Source organism: Pogona vitticeps, chromosome 6, assembly GCF_051106095.1.
Source record: "Pogona vitticeps strain Pit_001003342236 chromosome 6, PviZW2.1, whole genome shotgun sequence".
In the NCBI taxonomy this organism is placed as follows: domain Eukaryota; kingdom Metazoa; phylum Chordata; class Lepidosauria; order Squamata; family Agamidae; genus Pogona; species Pogona vitticeps.
Window position 1 is genome coordinate 115,496,627 of NC_135788.1, and position 20,619 is coordinate 115,517,245.

At 43.7% G+C, this 20,619-nt stretch overlaps 2 protein-coding genes across 3 annotated transcripts; both read right to left on the minus strand.

Annotated features, from left to right (window-relative positions):
• Positions 1 to 200: 200 nt before the first annotated feature.
• Positions 201 to 5,817, minus strand: LOC110091691 (leukotriene B4 receptor 2). Its single transcript, XM_072976979.2, has 2 exons — positions 5,398 to 5,817; positions 201 to 2,315 (listed from the first exon to the last, which is right to left on the minus strand). Coding segments are annotated over exons 1-2 (1,149 nt in total). The 5' UTR covers positions 5,400 to 5,817; the 3' UTR covers positions 201 to 1,168.
• Positions 5,818 to 7,481: 1,664 nt separating this feature from the next.
• On the minus strand, positions 7,482 to 20,607 carry LOC110070559 (uncharacterized). 2 transcript variants are annotated; one of them, XM_078378442.1, is made up of 7 exons: positions 20,107 to 20,607; positions 18,405 to 18,443; positions 15,695 to 15,985; positions 12,040 to 12,108; positions 11,276 to 11,572; positions 9,602 to 9,697; positions 7,482 to 8,674 (listed from the first exon to the last, which is right to left on the minus strand). In XM_078378442.1, exons 1-6 carry the CDS (start codon positions 20,135 to 20,137, stop codon positions 9,609 to 9,611), a joined length of 816 nt encoding a protein of 271 aa, XP_078234568.1. In that variant the 5' UTR covers positions 20,138 to 20,607; the 3' UTR covers positions 7,482 to 8,674; positions 9,602 to 9,608. The 2 variants fall into 2 exon arrangements, with proteins under 2 accessions (XP_078234568.1, XP_020633901.3); XM_020778242.3 differs by lacking the exon at positions 12,040 to 12,108.
• Between the last annotated feature and the right edge of the window lie 12 nt (positions 20,608 to 20,619).

The window sequence follows — 20,619 nt, forward strand, 5'->3', positions numbered from 1 at the left end:
TCCATGGAGGCACGCCTTAAGCAGAGGCAGGAAAAGGCTCTTTGAAGGGAAAATGTATATAATGACCTGCTTAATCCACTCTAAAACAGAACAGCATTCTGGGACCCAAAGTATTCCTCTCCCATTCTTCAGCTCAAGGCTTGTTGGCACATGTAATGTGTGGAAACCACGTCTGGAGTGTTTATACAATATTATAAATAAGACAATATGATCCCTTTTAATGTACAGTAACAACGGGGAAGAGGAGGGACGTAAAACATCTCATAAGTTACCTTGGAGATTTAAAAAAGTACATACAGGTCACATAATCAACTTTGCACATTAAAAAAAAACCAAAATACATTAATTGCTTGTTCACCATTTTCATTGCCTCGTTTTACAAACTGAAATTGTTTGAAATGTCATGACATTGCTTTAAGCTTCTTGGAACTTTAGGATTTTCCTCTCAGGAAACTGACAGAGTATTTCTTTTCTTTTCTTTTCTTTTCCTATGTATTCGCCCTCCCTCAAAAGGACAATTTCTTGCATTAATACCATAGTTTCCAGGGACTTCTTGAAGGGAAGCTGTACATACAAAGTGAGCGATCTGAGGCCATGTGACCTCCAGATACACGTCTTTTCCTGATGCCGGAGAGAAGGAACACTGTACATTTTACTGAGTATAGGCTCCAAATCACCTGTTTTTGTATCATTCTTCTTACAAATTCAAGATCTGAAGTCTGACCTTGACAGCAGGTTCTTTGGGGTTAAGCAGAGGACGCTGTGCTTCATACTGAGCGGATGGGGTGGTTGGGAAGCAGCCAGGAGATAAAAATAGCCACGGAAATAATTTAGTGGCCTTGTAGTGTGGATTGTGTCCTTAGTGCAATTTCAAGAAACCAAGTTTCCGTGTGAAGAGCAGATAAGGCAAGAAGGTCGTGACAGATGGGGACGGGCCCCAGTTCCGTGACAGAATGCATGCTCCGACTGAGTACAGACGTTCTTGGGTTTATTTCTTGATATCTCCAAAGTGAAGAGAAGGTTCTTCTGCTTGACACCATGGAGAATTGCTGCCAACTGTTGCCAAAAAATATGGAACCAGACAGATTGAGTCAGCAGAAGGCAGCTTTGTAAGATGAGAAATTGTCTTGTGTTGAAACCTACAGTGATTCAACCCAGGAATACCTCTCTATCCAGGATACAAAGGTTGCTCATTCATTCCCTCACCTGGTTTACATTCTGTGACCTTGTTAACCCCATCACCGTGTCCCAGGGACTGTCGGTCCATATTCACAGCCGCACCAGCCACCACTACCAAATCTTTAGCCAGGTTTTTCTGAGACTGACTCCTCCGGCCGAGTCCTTCTGATGCCCCCTCAAAGAACTGGGCAATGAAGTTGGCCCCGGAGGTCTTAATGAGGTTTCCGGCAGCAAAGACATAAAGCACAGGGTTGATGCTGCTGCTGAGGAAGGCTAAGGCCGTGGCGCCTGCTCGCCCACTCTTCCAGGCTTGCCCCAGCCGTTCTGCTGTCCTGCCAGAGGCCATGTTTGAAGCCACCTGGATCATGTTGACAATATGGTAGGGCACCCAGAGGACAGCAAAACAGATCACAATGGCAACGATGAGCTTTTCAGTCCGAGCCCCTCGCCTCCTCTTCACTCCCCTCAGACGTATCAAAATGGCGGAATAACACCCCACAATGATGGTGAAAGGTATCACGAAGGCCACCACCGTTTCCAAGGTGAAGTGGAAGATGGTCAGGCTTGGCCTGGCATGACAGGGCTCACAGATATAGTGTCCCCGTGAGGGCTCCTTCAGCACTTGACGGAAAAGGAAGGCTGGGATGGATAAAAAGATGGCCGCCACCCAAATTCCCGCCAAGATCTTGACCACTAATTGCTTCTTACGTATGGCTTGGGAGAAGTAAGGCTGATTGACTGCGAGGCATCGGTCTATGCTCATGAGGGTGATGATGAAGATGCTGGCAAACATGTTGATGCAACACAAGTAGTAGATCCCTTTGCAAATGGCCATGCCAAAGAGCCAATTCTTGAAGATGAGGAAGATGACAAAGAAGGGGGTGAGGAGAAGCACAACGCTATCGGCCACTGCCAGGTTAAGGACCAGCAGACCAGTGACAGAACGCTGAGTAGGCTTCATTTTCCAAAGGATGCTCCAGATGACAAAGAGGTTTCCGGGTAGCCCTATGGTGGCAGCCAAGAGGAGGAAGACAATGCCGGTAACACTGGAGGTGGAAGAAGACAGGAGGGTGCTATTTCCTGAAGTGTGGATGCAATTGTTCATTGTGGCATTGGCTGGAGAAGATGGGGATGCCCTGTTGGGAAAGAGGAGCAGAAGGACTTTGAGATAAATGCTCCTGAACAGAAATCAGCATGGATCAGAAAAAAGGCAATTCAGTTTGATTCAAGATTTGTCAAGGTCAATGAATCCCGAATTAAAAAATGTACAATTTTTTTCTGATAAATTGATGAATCAATTTGTTTTTGCTTTAAAACCCTGTAAAATGCCCCCCAAGCATCTCGAGACACCAAATTTACAGCTTTCTCTGACTCTCTTTCAGAAGCTCTGCAAGTTTGGGGAAGAATACGTTTTGGATGTCCGAGTTATATACCAAAATGACACCCCCACTCGGAAAGTTCCCTCAGGCACCTAGAGACACCAAAGTCACAGAAAAGCTTCTACTGACACTCCTCTACAATATCTCCAAATTTGGTGAAGGTTGAATTTCAGACATGCGAGTTACTGTATACACCAACAAACTGGGTCACCCCAGGAAAATACCCTTTAGCAGTTGTTTTAGGGAAACCCAATGTTCACCAAATGTGGAGGGATTGTAGAGGAGAGTCAGAGAAAGCTTCTCTATGATTTTGGTGTCTCTAGAGAGTCGAAGGAGCTCCTTTGCAATTTTGGTGTCTCTAGATTCCCAAGGGCATGGATTATAGCCCAACAAATAAAAAAAATCAGTAAAATTTCATTGATCACAAGCATTCAGGAATATGAATTTACAAATAATCAATTTTAGACAAATTTTGCAATTCATTTTAATTTGTGCCCATCTCTGACAAATTTTGCAATTTGTTTTTAATACATGCCCATCTCTGTTCCTGAGATCTGCCTTCATGCCTCTATTCAGCTTCCCGGTTCTATCACAATGAGCCCTGCAAGACTCATCAAGTTTCATACAGACTCCTTGTCATCTGTGTGACTTTATGACTAACAGCTTCAAGGAAGATCGTGGATGCAGCTTCATGAATTGGCTTCATATTCCTTCCACACCCTTTGTGTGGTAACCAGGTTCAATAAGGAAGGCTTTGTATGATGTTGTGCTTTCTTTCCTCTTTCCCAAACCTCTCCTACCAACCAGTTCAATCTGACTGCCCCAGAGAAGCAGAAGAAGGGAGACCTATTTCTGTCCAATTTTTGCCTAATGGTCTTAGTATTATATCCACCCATCAGGTCCCAGAATCAATTAGCTCACATTTACTGAGGCTATTCCCCATGTAGAACAGGTTTCTCTGTTCTGCTTCAGTCACTTGGGTTATCCCCGATCTTTCATAGACCATTTTTCAAAGAGGTAAACCAGAAAGAAGAAAGTGTCAAAGCAGACTTGCAGTTGAACATTGAAAAGACCAAAAGCATGACTACTGAGGAAATACACAACTCTGACACGGGCAATGAAGAAATGGAAGTGGTTAGAGATTTTGTATAGCTTGGTTGATGCTTTTGAATTGTGGTGCTGGAGGAGACTCTTGAGAGTCCCCTGGACTGCAAGGAGAACAAACCTATCCATTCTAAAGGAAATCAACCCTGAGTGTTCACTGGAAGGACAGATCCTGAAGCTGAGGTTCCAATACTTTGGCCATCTCATGAGAAGAGAAGAATCCTTGGAAAAGACCTTGATGTTAGGAAAGTGTGAAGGCAAGAGGAGAAGGGGATGACAGAGGACGAGATGGATGGACCGTGTCATCGAAGCTACCAACATGACTTTGACCCAACTCTGGGAGGCCGTGGAAGACAGGAGGGCCTGGAGTGCTCTGGTCCATGGGGTCACGAAGAGCCAGACACGACTAAATGACTAAACAACAACAACATAGCTTGGTTGAATCATCAATCCAAATGAAGACTGCAGCCAAGAAATCAGAAGACTGAGACTCGGAAGGGCAGTGATGCAGGAACTAGAAAAGATCATCAAGTGTAGGGATGTTTCATTGGAGATGAAGACCAAGATCATCAATATTATCATATTTCCAATCACCATCTATCAGTGTGAAAGGAGAAAAACTGACAGAATATTCATTTGTTTGAAAGGTGGTGCCGGAGGGGAGATTTGCAGATACCCTGGACAACTAGAAAGACAAACAAGTGGGTCCTCGATCAAATCAAGCCTGAACTATCTCTGGAAGCAAACAGGTTGACACTGAGGCTGTCCCACTTTGGGCACATCATGAGAAGACATAATCTTCTGAACAAGACCCATCATGCTGGTGAAGGTGGAAGTCAGCAGGAAAAGAGGAAGACCAAATATAAGATGGAATGACTCCCTAAACGAAGCCACAGGTTTGAGTTTGTAAAAGCTGAGCAGGCCTGTTGAGGACAGTACATTTTGGAGAGCACTCATTCATGGGGTCACCATAAGTCAGAGGGGACTTGATGGCACATAACAACAACAAAAAACCAAACCAAACCCAGAAATAGATAGTATTTACAGTGAGACTATTCTACAAATTTGTATGCGGGGGAAGGAGATGCTATGATACAGGAAGCTCAATTTGCAGTCCCATTCCCAGTAACATATGGAATTTTCCACTGTAGTGAAATGCTTGGATGTATCTCCTTCCTTCCTTCCTTCCTTCCTTCCTTCCTTCCTTCCTTCCTTCCTTCCTTCCTTCCTTCCTTCCTTCCTTCCTTCCTTCCTTCCTTCCTTCCTTCCTTCCTTCCTTCCTTCCTTCTCCTACTCTCTCTCTCTCTCTCTAATTCACAAATGAAGTACACAGAACAAATGATGCGACAAAATAAATGTGTTGTCTTGCAAAAATATTTGTTTTCCCTATGCCATTCCACACATAGAAAATAGACAGGCAGGTAGACATGCAAGAGATGACGAAAGAAAGAAAGAAAGAAAGAAAGAAAGAAAGAAAGAAAGAAAGAAAGAAAGAAAGAAAGAAAGAAAGAAAGAAAGAAAGAAAGAAAGAAAGAAAGAAAGAAGCATCCTTTTTCTTCTTGATATTTCTGGAGCCTCTGTCTGGTATTACTCTGGTATTTACCACTCCTTATCCTGGTTCTAGTCTATCCCAAGGCTGGGCTGCTTGATAAGCACCTCATATTTCTCCTCATATCCGACCAGACATTGACAGCCTGGCCCTCCTTCTTTATGCTGGAAAAAAAGTGAGACTTACATGGGTCTAATTCTCTTAGGCCAGAGAAGTCTTCTTCTGCTTTTGTTGATTCCGTCCCTTCATATTCCTTCTTGGGAAGCAGAGGATCTCCTTCTGGCAGAGACTCGGGATTACCCGTTCTAAAGCCGGCGCTCTTTTGCACGCCTAGACTGGAAGCTGGAATGAGGTTGAGCAATGGCAGGGCAGGGAGGGGCAGAGGCTGGCTTTTCCTCTCTCTGCAACCCTACTCCTTTCTTTCTCCACTCTTGATCTCCAAGTTGGGACTTGATAAGGGAAGGAAGAAACCACGCCCAAATGGTCTCCGTGCCAGGAGGACTCCTGTCGCGATCCCTGTCCCTTCTCTCTCTTCTGATGCTTTGTGGCACAGTTGTCAGCGTCCACTCTTGTCTCATTCCTTTCTGCTTTGCTTCAAAAAGGAAGGAGCCAGACCAGAATAGACTGCCTGGGAAGGGATGATAAGAAAACTCGCCAAGCCTGCAGCAAGACACCCACTGGTTCCATCCCTTGGAGAGAAAAAAACCCCACACACATTTATTTCCGTAAGTAATACAGTGGTGCCTCGCTAGACAGTTACCCCGCATGACAGTTTTTTCGCCAGACATTGGCTTTTTGCGATTGCTATAGCGATTCGCAAAACAGTGATTCCTATGGGGGAATTTTGGTGGACAATGTTTGGTCCCTGCTTCGCAAACCGAATTTCGCTAGACGACAATTTTGACAGCTCCCTCCGCACACGCAAAATGGGTGTTTTCGGGATCTAAGCTTTGCAAGACAGCTATTTAAACAGCTGATTGGTGGTTCACAAAGCGGCTTTCCTATGGCCGATCTTCGCTAGACAACGACAATTCTTCCCCACTGGAATGCATTAAACAGGTTTCAATGCAGTCCAATGGGGAAATGCTTTTCGCTAGACAATGATTTCGCTAAACAGCGATTTCAGTGGAACAGATTATCATCGTCTAGCAAGGCATCACTGTATAGATGGGTGGCTTCAGAACTCACACTGAATGTATCATCATTTCTGCATTTCTATACAGGGTGTTGAGGGTGTTCTATTCCCCTTCACCCGACCCTGAAATTTAAAAGCCAGTTTAACTGAAGCTACATGATATTTTGAAGGGTATGCACAAATGGTGGCAGGCATAAAAAGGATCCAAGAACTTTTCACTCCAGTTTCAGGCCCAGAAATGTCAGCGTTTCTTTTGCTATGTTCCTCTGTGGGAAGAAGATTGTCTTGAGAGTTTCAGGGACTGAAGCTCACCCGTCAACAAGAGAAATTTACACCCCCCCCTTTTTCTTATATTTTTGTCACTGCTCCCGAATTATCCATAAAGCTAAGAACTAAGTCAGGTGAATGAAACTTGTAATTAAAAAAACTGAAAGGATCAATGTCTAGTTTCATAAATCAAGTAACCCACATCTATAGGATGGGATGGATGCTAACCGAGATTTTATTCCTCCACCCAAAGAGATTGTTACTCAATTAAGAATGCTTCTTTGGTCAGGTTACTATTTTTATAGGAGCCTTGTGACACTGCAGTACAGCAGTGAAAACTCTGCTCACAATCCGGGTTCAATCTCAGGTAGCCGACTTGAGGTTCACTCAGCCTTCCATCTTTCCAAGACCAGTAAATTGAGTACCCAGCTTGCTGGTAGGGGCAATGTGCAGCCTGCGTAATTAACTTGTAAACCACTCCGAGAGTGCTTTAAGTGCTATAAGCAGATAAGCAGTCCACTATGCGTTGCCTTTTGTTTTTGCTTTTATGCAGAGATGATAAAACTCATGGCCAAGAACATTTATTTATTTATTTATTTATTTATTTATTTTATTTATTTATTTATTTATTTATTTATTTATTTATTTATTTATTTATTTATTTATTCATTCATTCATTCATTCATTCATTCATTCATTCATTCATTCATTCATTCACTCACTCACTTACTTACTTACTTGCTGCCCCATAGTGTAATGCATTCAAATATCATCACATACCATTAATTTTCCTTCTAGGTACTTGACACAGTAGAAAATATATTGAAAATTTTATGTTATAGTACCTGAAAAAAAAAGAGACCGCACATGCGATGGAATAATTTATTTTCTATTCTTGTTGGGTAGTTTATTGGTAAAGGCAATATCTGTGCTGGTTTTTCCATGAATTCTTTGAAGAGGTTCTTGTCTCACTGCAAATAAGCTGGCAAAGTGAATACCGAAGAGGTATTGGTGATCCGAAGAAGAGATCTAAAAGCAACTCTAACAATAGCAGCAGCAAAAAAATAAAATAAAAATAAAAAATAAAAAAATAGGGACCTGTGAGAAACCAAGATGCAGCCTTTTTGTCAAAATTGGGGCCATTTTGGATGGTCCACTGAGTGATCCGATGGGGTGGCTATAGAAAATTTGGAAAGAAGGAGAAATATCGACATGATGAAATTTAGGGAAAGCGTGAGAATTCTATTCCAGTTTTTAAAAAATAAGTAAAGTTCTCAGATTTCTTCATACATAGGATGGAAAGAACATTACAGTCCCCCACCCCCACCCCAAATTCACATGTGGGAACAACCACAACAGATTTTTCCAGGCTCAACTCCTTGACTGCTTCATATGTTAAGAACCAGGTTAGAACCATTTTGTACTCCATAGTGCTGCCTGAATTCTTTGTTCTTTCTCTGTTATAAGTAAATATACCACCCATCTAGTGGCAAGCCATCATTCTGGTCAGTTTAAAGCGGACGAAAACCTCCAGCTATCCACGATGCCTAAAAACAACATAATATTAACAGAAAAATCCCCAGGTGGTCTGTCATAAGAGGAGCATGTTCTCAAAGGCCTCCTGGAAATACTTGGCTTTAACATGCTTCCCGAAGATCAAGAGGGAAGGAATCTGATGTGTATCGACATGTTTCAAAGTGTCATGGCTACCATTGAAAAGACGTGGTTCCTCGTGGTCGCTTTCCATGCCTCTGTTCTTGTGGCCACCTGCCATAGTGAACTCTGGAAGAACTGATGGCCTGGGTAGACCCTCCAACAAGCGAAAGGAGAATTGACACCACAGTGGCTGGAAGCTGAGGTCTACAAAAGTATTTTTTCCCAAGCTCTTCTCTGAAGATTATGCATTTCTTAGATATCCAAGCTGCCTTATTTCCAAGTATGTGTCTTTTTTCAGAAAACGTGTATGAGTTGTTTTCTGCTGAAGACACTGGGGATTCAAGGCTAGTAGAGAGGGCTCCTTCACTGACTGGAACCCTTCGAAATGGAGGAGGTTGCAGTGGTCTGGAAAATAAAAGTCTTTCTTAGCACATGGCCCCCAAATATACCAGCTTGGTGTGGAAAAACAAACAAACAAACAAAAGAACAGGGGCAATCTTGCATAATTCATTGAGAACCTCTCTAGCATTTCTGGAGGAAGCCCACATCCGATTAGTTAAACACTAGATAGGGAGCCAAAACAGCTGTTTTTCTTCTAAACATCTAGTACTTAAATAAGTCCCTTTAAGGGTGTGGTCTACATATATTCTTGGATTAAAACTACCAGAAGTCTTCACCACTAGCTGTGGTGGCCAGAATTTCTGGGAATTCTATAACATCAGGGGACCCAAGGTTGGGAATGCTTGCCTTTAAGGCATCCTAGTTTCAGATTTTACGCCTTCCGAGATCAAGAGTAGCATTCGAAATTGTCTCAAGAAGTGAATAAGAGTCTCTCGAGATGGTTCAAGGTCATACTCCAGTGCTTCGTTAGGGCAGTCCAAGACATTTTGCGGCTTGAGGCAAGAATCCCAACAAAACAAGATGGTGTCCCTTCTCTCCTCATGTAGAGAAGCTGCCTGGACAGGGAGGGAAACCTTTCTTTAGAACTGGCAGGTTCGTGTGGCCTGTCCCCACTAGGTGAGGCTGACTGAGGTTTGGGACATCTGAAAGGGGTCAGGAAGAACAGCTAGAGGGTATGCCATGACTGTCCCTCAGCATCATCAATTGCCTCACTTGGAGTAACTTCATATAACAACGAACACCCTTCAGATGAGAATATGGCTGCCTCTCTTCCATGGCAGCTGCATGGAAGTTTCTACACACTGTAGCAAGGACTACAGGAAATGTACCTAGACATGACTGAGGCATAAAGTGGAACTACTTCATTCTCTTTCAACCACACACACACACACACACACAAAGCCTGGTACTTCATTAGGAGACCATGTTTACCTGTGGTTTAAAAAAAGCAGTGGGAGATTAGGAAGATAAGGGTGTTGATGGTGAAGAAGGACCCCCCAACAGCCAACATCCATTTCCATCTGACTCCTAAATAGGAAGAAAGAAGAGAAGAGTTGATTATGTCCTATAACAAACAGTTGCCACATCTGGCTTGAGTAGGTGTTCTTATTTAAAACCAGATAAGGCTTGTCAGTTCCGCTCGGGGCAACACAATGCTTTATTAGTCACCTGAATTTCTGCCAGGGCTGTCAGGGAGATTCTTATCGTAACCCTTCATACCATCACCCCATCTTGCAAATAGCTGTGAAAGAGGTAATCTTGAGAGACGCCCTGCTATGCCTCTCACCCTCAAGACCAATCAGAGCCGTCTCCCACCCAAGATAAGCTCAAGCAGTGGGTTAAAAACAATGGAATGAAATTGAACAGGGATAAGTGCAAAGTTCTACATCTAGGGGCAGAAAACCAAATGCACCATTACAAGATGGGGGATACTTGGCTCAGTAATACGATGAGTGAGAAGGATCTTGGAATTAATGGTTGTTGTGGGTTTTTCAGGCTCTTTGGCCATTTTCTGAAGGTTGAGCCTCGTGGCGCAGTGGTTAAACCGCTGTACTGCAGCTAAAACTGTGCTCACGACCTGGGGTTCAAATCCCAGGTAGCCGGCTCAAGGTTGACTAAGCCTTCTATCCTTTCGAGGTTGGTAAAATGAGTACCCAGCTCACTGGGGGGGGTCAATGTGTAGCCTGCATAATTAAATTGTAAACCACCCAGAGAGTGCTTGAAGCGCTATGGGGTGGTATATAAGCAGCACACTTTTTTTGTTCTTCCTAACATTTCGCCAGTCTCTGTGGCTGGCATCTTCAGAGGACAGCACTCTGAGTCCGAAAAGAGCCAGAAAAACCCACAACAACCATTAGATCCTGGCCATGAAAGCCTTCGCGAATAGATATTGGAATTGTTGTAGATCAAGAGCTGAATATAAGCCAACAGTGTTATGTGACTGCAAAAAAGGCAAATGCTATTTTAGAATGCACTAACAGAAGTATGGTATCTAAATCCTGAGAGGTACTAGTTCCCTTCTATTCAGCACTGGTTAGGCCTCATCTAGAGTACTTTGTCCAGTTATGGACAGAGCACATTAAATAGGATGCCAACAAACTGGAGCAATTCAGAGGGAGCGCAACAAGGATGGAAACCAAGCCCTGTGAGGAAAGATGGAGCAAACTGGACATGTTTAGCTTTGAGAAAAGAAGACTGAGGGAAGACAGGATAGCACTTTTCAAATACTTGAAAGGTAATCATACAGAGGAGGGGCAGGATCTGTTCTCAATCATCCCAGAGTGTAGGGCCTATAATGATGGGCTCAAGCTACAGGAATATCAGGGGGAAAAACTTCTTAACTGTTAGAGCAGCATGACAATGGGACCAATGGCCTTCAGAGGTAATGAGCATCCCAATGATGGAAGCATGCAAGATAAAATTGGTCCACCACCTGTCAGATCTGCTTTGCCTTGCATTCCTGCCTTGAGCGGGTGGTTGGACTTGATGGCCTTATAGGCCCCTCCAACTCAATGATTCTATGACCTTCAACCAAGGATTAATCCATCAGCGATGAAAGGAAAGAGATTTTTTCAAGGAGGTTGTTAGAGTTAAGTTAGAACTTACCTAGCCCTTCAATGGAGACTGGTTCACTCTTCTTGGAAAGTACGTTTCGCCCAGAAAGGTGCACCAGATAGGCGCATCTGAAGACCCCCATGTCCGTGGACTCCATGATACTCAAGTTGTACCTATAGACATTGTCATGCAGTGCCATGGCTGATACACACATCAAGTCACTGTAATATTGGAATTGCTTGACTTCCTTTGCTCCCAGTGGGGCTGAACATGAAAGGGTGATGGAGTCTCCCAAGTTGTATGCAGGGAGTTCAGGATGCACAGAGAGAGAGGGAGCAGCAGGGGCCTCTAGGAAAGAAAGATAACATTCCAGCACTAAAATTTCTTTATACACCAGAGAGCCAGCAAGCAAACTCACTCCTCCATCCTGAAATATTTGCGCAATGAAGTCCAAAGTTGCATGTCCATTTTAAGGCAAACTGTTCATGCAGCGAGAAAAGAATCTGTTTCATTCTAGCAAACTGAATACATGACTTTTCTCAAATTCCTCTATATTAGCATGCACCGTGCTACCACAAAGATACTTACTCTGCAAATTATTTATTCTACAAGTTTTGTGAGATATACCTCCTCCCCCAGTTTGTCCGGTAGAGATTTTGCATGGAAATTTGCTCCATTATATGGATATCCATGCAGATACCATCAGTCACCAACATGAGGGGGAAATTAGATAGTAGGTGGAGCATGTTTCTAGAAGTAGTGCCCTTTTAAGTGCCAAAACATGTCTGTTTGTCATAATACACAATTTTTCTCACCTATGTATCTCGCATTTAACGTGCTTTTTTCGGTCTTCATCTGAAGAAGTGTGCTTGGACACACAAAAACTTACGAAAAACAAAAACTAGTTAGTCTTAGAGGTACTACAAGCCTTCCTGAGGCACATATCTCTCGGGGGGGGGGAATCACACAATAAAAGAAATGCGCAAGAGTGTAGAAAGGGATAGATCCTGACCTGCCAACTGAATCAGCCTGATTCAATTCGATTTGCATTAGGGATGGATCATAGCAGAACGGCCAGATTTGGTTTTGGCGTGTAATATTTACAAATTGTTGAAAATCGACCCAAATGTAGGGCAAAGATCAAATTGGATGGAGCATAAATTGCTTCGGAAAGAAATTGGGATAAATTCTGAAGCCCTGAGTTCACGTCCAGTTCAGATCAGGAGTCCTGTGCATGGATCTAGAATAAGCATTCAACACCTCATATTTGACCCTAAAGTTACCGGAAACCTCTTCATTAGGAGAGACAGCCTTGGACGTTGGCTGATGTACCCAACTGTCAAAAGGCAGAAGATCCTGCATAGTGTCAGAACCATGGCTGCTTTATGTTGACACCTTCATTTCCGCAGAATGAAACTAAGTTTGTAAGTCAAAGGAACGAATGCCTTCATACGAAGTCACTACAAGGGTCCATCAAGCCCTATGTTGACTGGTAGCATCTCTTCTGTGTCTTAGGCAGCATCCTTTCCTAGCCCTGTCTAGAGATCCAGTTTAATGAACCTGGAAGGTGTCCAGACAAAAGCAACTGGAATGGGAAGAGATTTGGAAACCGAGCCCTATGAGGAAAGCTTGAGGAAACGTCACTTTTCGTCTGGAGAAAAGAAGTTTGGGAGACAACATGCTAGAGGTGCACCAGACCCCTTCTCTCTTAATATTTATAAAGCAAATTAGAATATCGCTTTTCAGGAAGGTATTCCAGGCTCTCCTCCTTGTTACAATTTGTTTCTGATTTCATCTTATTTATGGTTATTATATTTTGTGGTTGATATTTAGACCTATCAATTCTGAAGGAAATCAACCCCAAGTGCTCACTGGAAGGACAGATCCTGAAGCTGAGGCTTCAATGCTTTGGCCATCTCATGAGAAGAGAAGACTCCCTGGAAAAGCCCCTGATGTTGGGAAAGTGTGAGGGCAAGAGGAGAAGAGGATGACAGAGGATGAGATGGCTGGACAATGTCATCAAAGCGACCAACATGAATTTGACCCAACTCTGGGAGGCAGTGGAAGGCAGGAGGGCCTGGCGTGCTTTCTGGTCCATGGGGTCACAAAGAGTCGGACATGACTTAACGACTAAAGAACAACAACATTTTGACCATTGCCACCATCTTAGGTTCTTAAGAGTGTTGCCATCCTTTTAGATTTTATATTATCATACTTTTGAGAGTTGGGTGGAGGATAGTTCCTGATGGACACCGGAACTGCCAATTTGGCATTTTGGCCCAGTTTGTTTACTCCTGGAAAAGGTATTTGGGGCTTCAGTGACCCATCCTCCCCAGCGGGTGCCCCCTTAGAGGCAGCAACCAGAGGAAGTGGGTCAGAGAAGTCAGGGCAGTGTCTCCGAGGAGGTGCCCACTGGTGGGAGTGGGTTGCCAAGTGGCTGAACACTTGTTGTGGTGGTAAACAAATCAGGACGAGCTGCCAAATTGGCAGCTTGTGCCCATCTCTAGCCCGTAGTAGTGACATGCCACTAGACGGCACTGTATAGAAATTCAACAAACGAAGGAACAAACGAACAAATGATAGGCATCTTCAGTACCTGTAAGGCTATCAGGTAGAAGATCACACAGGCTTGCTTTCTGCAGCTCAAGAGGATAGGACCAAAAATACTGAATTCAAGTTACAGGAAAGGAGATTTCGACTAAACATTAGGAAGAGCTTCCTCACAGTGAAAATCGCTTGACAACATAACAAGTAAAGATTGAATGGCCACCTAAGAGGGAGGCTTTAACTGTGGATTCCCTGTACAGGCCAGGGACTGGAATAGATCCTCAAGGACATGACCAGCTCAACAGTTTTATGATTCTGTGAACTTGGTATTCTTTGGTAAGTAAAAAGTAAAAACTAGGTGTGACACTGCTTAATTTTTGAAATCAGCCAAGATCAGGGCATTCATCTGCAATAATATCCCATAACTGACTATGCAGTCCAGGTGGCAAGATCTTCCTCTACAGGACTGCTTCCCAGCATTGAGTCCCTAGATGTTGTTAGGTGAGAACTCAAGAAATCCTGGCCGGCACAGCGAGTGGTGAAAGCTTCTGAGAGTTTTTGGTCCAAGAAAAATTTGGGGACCCAAGGTTGGGGACCACTGCTCTAGAGGGAAGATCTTGCCACCTGGACTGCATTTTTTGTTTAGTCGTTAAGTCGTGTCTGACTCTTTGTGACCCCATGGACCAGAGCACAACAGGCCCTCCTGTCTTCCATTGCCTCCCGGAATTGGGTCAAATTCATGTTGGTCGCTTCGATGACCCTGTCCAGACATCACGTCCTCCGTCGTCCCCTTCTCCTCTTGCCTTCACACTTTCCCAACATCAGGGTCTTTTCCAGGGAGTCTTCTCTTCTCATGAGATGGCCAAAGCGTTGGAGCCTCAGCTTCAGGATCTGTCCTTCCAGTGAGCACTCATGGTTGATTTCCTTCAGAATGGATAGGTTTGTTCTCCTTGCAGTCCAGGGGACTCTCAAGAGCCTCCTCCAGCACAATTCAAAAGCATCAGCCTTCTTTATGGTCCAGCTCTCACTTCCATACATCGCTACAGGAAAAATCATAGCTTTGATTATGTGGACCTTTGTCGGCAAGGTGCACTGGACTGCATAGTCAACTGCCAAAAGCCAGAAGAGGCAGACTGCCATCCTCCATTCCTTGGTTACATCTTTGTCTTTTCCAATAATTATTTCATATGCATGATCCTTTAAACTACACTAAATTTCCCCCTGTCTATATGCTCCAGTGGTTACTACTATAGTAGTTCCTAAGCCAAAGAACCATGTGTGAATGGGGAATGTCCCTGCCAGATATTCTTGGATGCAAATCCCAGCATCTCTCAGCACTGGCTAGCGCCATCTGTGGTTGATGGGAGTTGTAGTCTAGCAACAACTAGAAAAACACCCATTCATTCCCCTTACCCGATTCAGAAACTGATAAAAAATACACAACAGGTTTACCTGGGTCACAACCCAGATGTTGTCCTTTACTCCCACCTAGTGGTCAGGATCTGTTGCAACACCCTGATTCCCCCATACACACTGCTAAAGTTTGTTTTGTTTTTATTTTACATTGAAAGCAACTTGTTCATGCTGTGTAACGGTTCGCTAAGAAGGAAAGTCCTGCATAGGCAATTTTTATTTTTGGGTGCATGGGAGAATTTTCTTCAACAGCCATGCAGGGGGTAAAAAAAACTTCTCCATAGGAGCTGTCTACCACAAACTTTGGTAACTCCTAATTCAATTTGCAACTTGGAAACTAAGAAAGAAAATGAAAGTATTCCTCTTGGCTGATTTTTTTAATGAAATGAAGAGAAGAACTGAGTCAGCTCACATCTAGCAGGGTACGGCAGGATGCCCAGGGTCCAGAGACCAGCCATGGCCGAGGTTTCTGTGTTCTGGCCTGGAATATCTTAGGAAAGAGAAACCTACCATTTACACGGATGAAAGTGGCATTGCTTGGTCCTGACGTGGCTTCTCCACTTTCTTTCATCCAATAATCACAGAAATAATTCCCAGTGCTGTTCATCTGAAGCGTGAGAGGCAGCTTCCCCTTTTGATAAGGGTTGGCGGCCATTTTGTGGATCATCCGCTCATCTGGATCGAAGAACCTGTATCCTTCCACCGTCCTGTTTTGGGAAGCTGAGCAAATGAGCTCAATCCTCTCCCCTTCAAAATACTCAGGGTGGTTGGGCTGGATCGTAAGTTTGGGGGTCTGCAGACCTAGGATAAAACCAGAAACCACACTTCTAAAGGCTAAATTTGCTTGCAGGCATTTATGGGATGGATAATTTTTAATTTCATTTAGTTTTATTATACTTGCTCCCTTATATTCTTCTCAGAATCGAGGACAAGCAGGACAGCACCAGCAGATTGATGTAAAAGGAGTTAAAATAACATTTGCTATGCATTGCGGATAGACAGCGGGAAGATATACCATAGGCTACTCAAGATATATTTCTCAACATTGACATTCTAAAGGAACATGTTGGAAAGGAGGACTTTGGGAATTGCACATGTCAATATTATTACCTCAGCTGATGGACACAGAAAGTAGCCAACACACGTTTATTTCATTTTTGTCCAACTATTATTAGATTCACTGTACAATCTAATTTTCCAAAGCAACTTAAGACATACAGTATACAATTCTGGTGGGTATGCCATAATAAAGCTCTCTCTCTCTCAAATTTAGATTAGGCATCTTTCAGTCTTGAGAGACTATACTCTGTATGGAGGACTTGGAACAGCATCTAGTGTGGCTGAGGAGGCCAATTCAAGAGTGACCATCCCTTCTACACTGAAGACAAATACAATCTGTCCCTGGTTTTGCTGCTTACGGGACTGCCTCTTTGCCTCGGTCTGCTGGACAAGGGTCTCTCTCAAATATTTATAGAGATTTTCACTGAAAAGGCAGGGACAAGTTTTATACATGCATATGTTCTTCTCTCTCCTTTTCCAGTGACAATTTCTCACACTGGCATTACCATTCTACTGAAACAGGGTGGACTCAATTGCTGTGGGATGAACCACTTCAAAGACTTAATCTCATTTAAATTCAAATGATATAACCGTCCCCCCCCCACACACAGTGCTCTTAAGACCTTCCAGGGAACACCCTTCTTCTTGGTCTTCTCACCTTTAGAGGTACATATGATGGGGAGCTGAGAGAGGGCCTTCTCAGTGACTGCCCCCAGGCTATGGAATGCCTTTATCCTGCAAGGTCAAGCTGCCCCCCTTTCCACCTGTCCTTTCATGACAAAGGAAACCTTTTCTCTTCAGGCATTTAACATCTAATTTCAAAAAAGTTAGAGGGCCTGCAGTTCCTGTGTTTAAATCTTTTTAATGGCTTTTTGATGTTTTTCTGTTTCACTATTCTCATGTTCAATAGTTCTTTCTAAAATGGTTTATATATTCTATTTTAATGTTGTGTGAGCCATCTTGAGTCTCAGTCAATGGGAGAAAGCAGCATAAAATGCAATAAATAAATTGTTGTTTAGTCGTTAAGTCGTGTCCGACTCTTCGTGACCCCATGGACCAGAGCACGCCAGGCCGTCTTGTCTTCCACGGCCTCCCGGAGTTGGGTCAAATTCATGTTGGTAGCTTTGATGACACTGTCCATCCATCTTGTCCTCTGTCATCCCCTTCTCTTCCTGCCTCCACACTTTCCTAACATCAGGGTCTTTTCCAGGGAATTTTCCAGGGTCTTTTCCAGGGAATAAATAAATAGATAAATAAAATTAAGGTAATCCCACCCTCAGGGACGTGGTGGTGCTGTGGGCTAAACCACAGAAGCCTGTGCTGCAGGGTCAGAAGACCAAGCAGTCGTAAGATCGAATCCACGCAACGGAGTGAGCGCCCGTCGCTTGTCCCAGCTCCCGCCAACCTAGCGGTTCGAAAGCATGCAAATGCAAGTAGATTAATAGGGACCACCTCGGTGGGAAGGTAACAGCGTTCTGTGTCTAAGTCGCACTGGCCATGTGACCACGGAAGATTGTCTTCAGACAAAACACTGGCTCTATGGCTTGGAAACGGGGATGAGCACCGCCCCCTAGAGTCGAACACAACTGGACAAAAATTGTCAAGGGGAACCTTTACCTTAATCCCACCCTCTTATAATGGGCAGAGTTTATAGAGTGGATATTCCCATAGTGGTTTAGGTCTCTAGTGTAGAGCCAGAGCGTGGGAGTTCAATTCCCCAGTGTGCTGTCTTGACAGGGGCTGGAGTCCATGATCCATAGGGTCTAGGATGATCTAAGATCATCTTTCACTAGGGATCCAGTAGAAGCAAGATCAAATGGGGACGAACTGATCATAAAACACTTGCTTCTGATACAGGAGGCTTCACATTCGGCCCCTGAATCTCTATTTAAAAAGGACTAGGTAGCAGAATATAAGATCTTCACCTGAGACCCTAGGAAGCTTCTGCCAGCTAAAACAGGTAAGACTAGATTAGTTGACAGACAAATCTTGACATATTACTATATGGTATCCTAGAGTTTTTAAATGTGGGGCTCACAGAACAGTGAGTTTAGAGGCTGGGTTCTGAGCTTCTAAGCCTCTGTAGCTGAAACCATGGAAGATAAGAGCCCTTCTCTATAGATGGCACTCCTTAAAACAAGGACCGCTAGGAAAACTTTACCTGAAGATGCTGCTGGTTGGAACACAGCGCAGAGCAAAGCTGGAACAGAGAAAGAAACCAAAGTGGTGAGTTAGTTCTGGCTGGGCGATTTAACATCAGGAGTTGACAACCTGCGATCGCCCAACGTCTGCAGAATAGCAAAGCCCAACCTCTCCTGTTCCTGGCTGAACCAACTAGAACTAACAGGGATTGTCCAGACTTGCTGTAACTGATTCAGGGTGTTTCAAAATGTCCTGCTGCACCCCTTCAAAAGACATTGCACAGTTTCCCCCTTTTTTTCAGGGAAGTTTCAAGGTGGGGGGGAGAATGGCAAGGAGGATTTCAAAAAGGAGAAGTTTGTCCCCCCCTGTCAAATTGGTGCTGGAGGCAGGGTCCGATAACAACCTCACGAGGAAACTCCTTTCGTCCATCGGCTGTTCACAGGGATGTTGGCAAAATCTTTGGGTTTGAGTCCCAAGTCTGAGTTTTTGGCACCACGTCCTGAGTCCCAAGTCCCAAATCTGAGTCCCTATTAAAAACAGAATATTCCCCCTCCTCAGAAAAAAGGGTGAGGTGGTTGGGTTCCAAGTCATGAATCAAGTCAAAATCATTGGGGGGGGGGGACCCAAGTAGAGTCAGAGTAGGTTCACCTGTGTGATTTTAATCTGACTTGACAGCAAGTCAGAGTCCCCATTCCTGGTTGTTGGTGGGTTGCAAATACCCCATGGAAGCACAGACATGGTTATCAGCAAGCAGCTAGGCTACATATGGTCCCAAATGGACCTTCTTGGCTTTATCTTGGTTCCAGCACCATGCCTTTCTTGAACTGATCATTATTTTAGTCCATGATCCAAACGGAATGGAAAGCTTTTGTCCTTTAAGGTCTTTGGGACCCATTCCAGAAGTCTAACACAACAAGTTACAGTGGTGCCTCGCTAGACAGTTACCCCGCATGACAGTTTTTTCACTAGACATTGACTTTTTGCGATCGCTATAGCGATTAGCAAAACAGTGATTCCTATGGGGGAATTTCGCTGGACAATGTTTGGTCCCTGCTTCGCAAACCGATTTTCGCTAGACAACGATTTTGAGCTCCCTCCGGGCTCGCAAAACAGGTGGTTTCGGGACCTAAGCTTCGCAAGACAGCGATTTAAACAGCTGATCAGCGGTTCGCAAATCGGCTTTCCTATGGCTGATCTTCACTGGACAACAACGATTTTTCCCCATTGGAACGCATTAAACAGGTTTCAATGCACTCCAATGGGGAAATGCTTTTTGCTAGACAATGATTTCGCTAAACAGCAATTTCAGTGGAATGGATTATCATCATCTAGCAAGGCACTACTGTATGTGGTAAAGTATTGCTGGGATTGTAATGAAAACTTCTGGCATGCCAAAGTTTTAGCCGATGACACGGACTTTAAGATGGGCGTGATTCTTAATTTCAGAATCTTATGTTTTGTAAGCTCTACTTAAGGGAGAAGAAGAATAGCTAGAAAGAGAGACCACCAAAACTGTCCACATATGTACTTTTCATCACAAATTAAAGAAACAAACACATAACCAACTTTAAAAATAGACAAGATTACCTTTTTCATTTAATTAATTTGCCTGCCACTTGCTATATCTAATGATATCCTAATACTTTCGATTAAGAATAGCTTGTAATAGTTTTTAAAACGCAATGGAAAGAAATGAAGATCAAGAAGGTCTATCAACATACCTAGCGTAGGGACTGCAATAGTAAAATCCATGCTGTAAGGGATAGGAATTCTTTTAAGCTGCAACTTCTCAGAAGCTGTTTTGCAGAATGCCAGTCATCATCTTCAAAACAGACCATATGTGTCTTCTAAAGGAAGTCAGAAAGAGTGGTCATTGCTTAAACAAGGCATTGCTTAAGCACGCTGTGGGTAAATGTTACCGCTGGAGGGAAGTCAGCTACAAGACCCATGTGATTGAAATCGAAACTGGAAATGGGTTCACCAATTTGGTCAGTTAGCAGATTTTTGCAATCATTAATCACCAGAGCAATTCCCGTTTTATTATCCTCTCCCCATCATCTTCTCTGAGAAAGAGGAACTTTAACAAAGCTTTGATAAACAGTTCCTTTAAACAATGTGGGCAACATTGTGCCCTCCAGATGTTTCCAACTAGAGATCCCATCACTGTTTGCCTCTGTGGTCATTCTGGCAGGAGTTAACGGGAAAGTGCCGGGCCACAGACCCATGAAGGACAG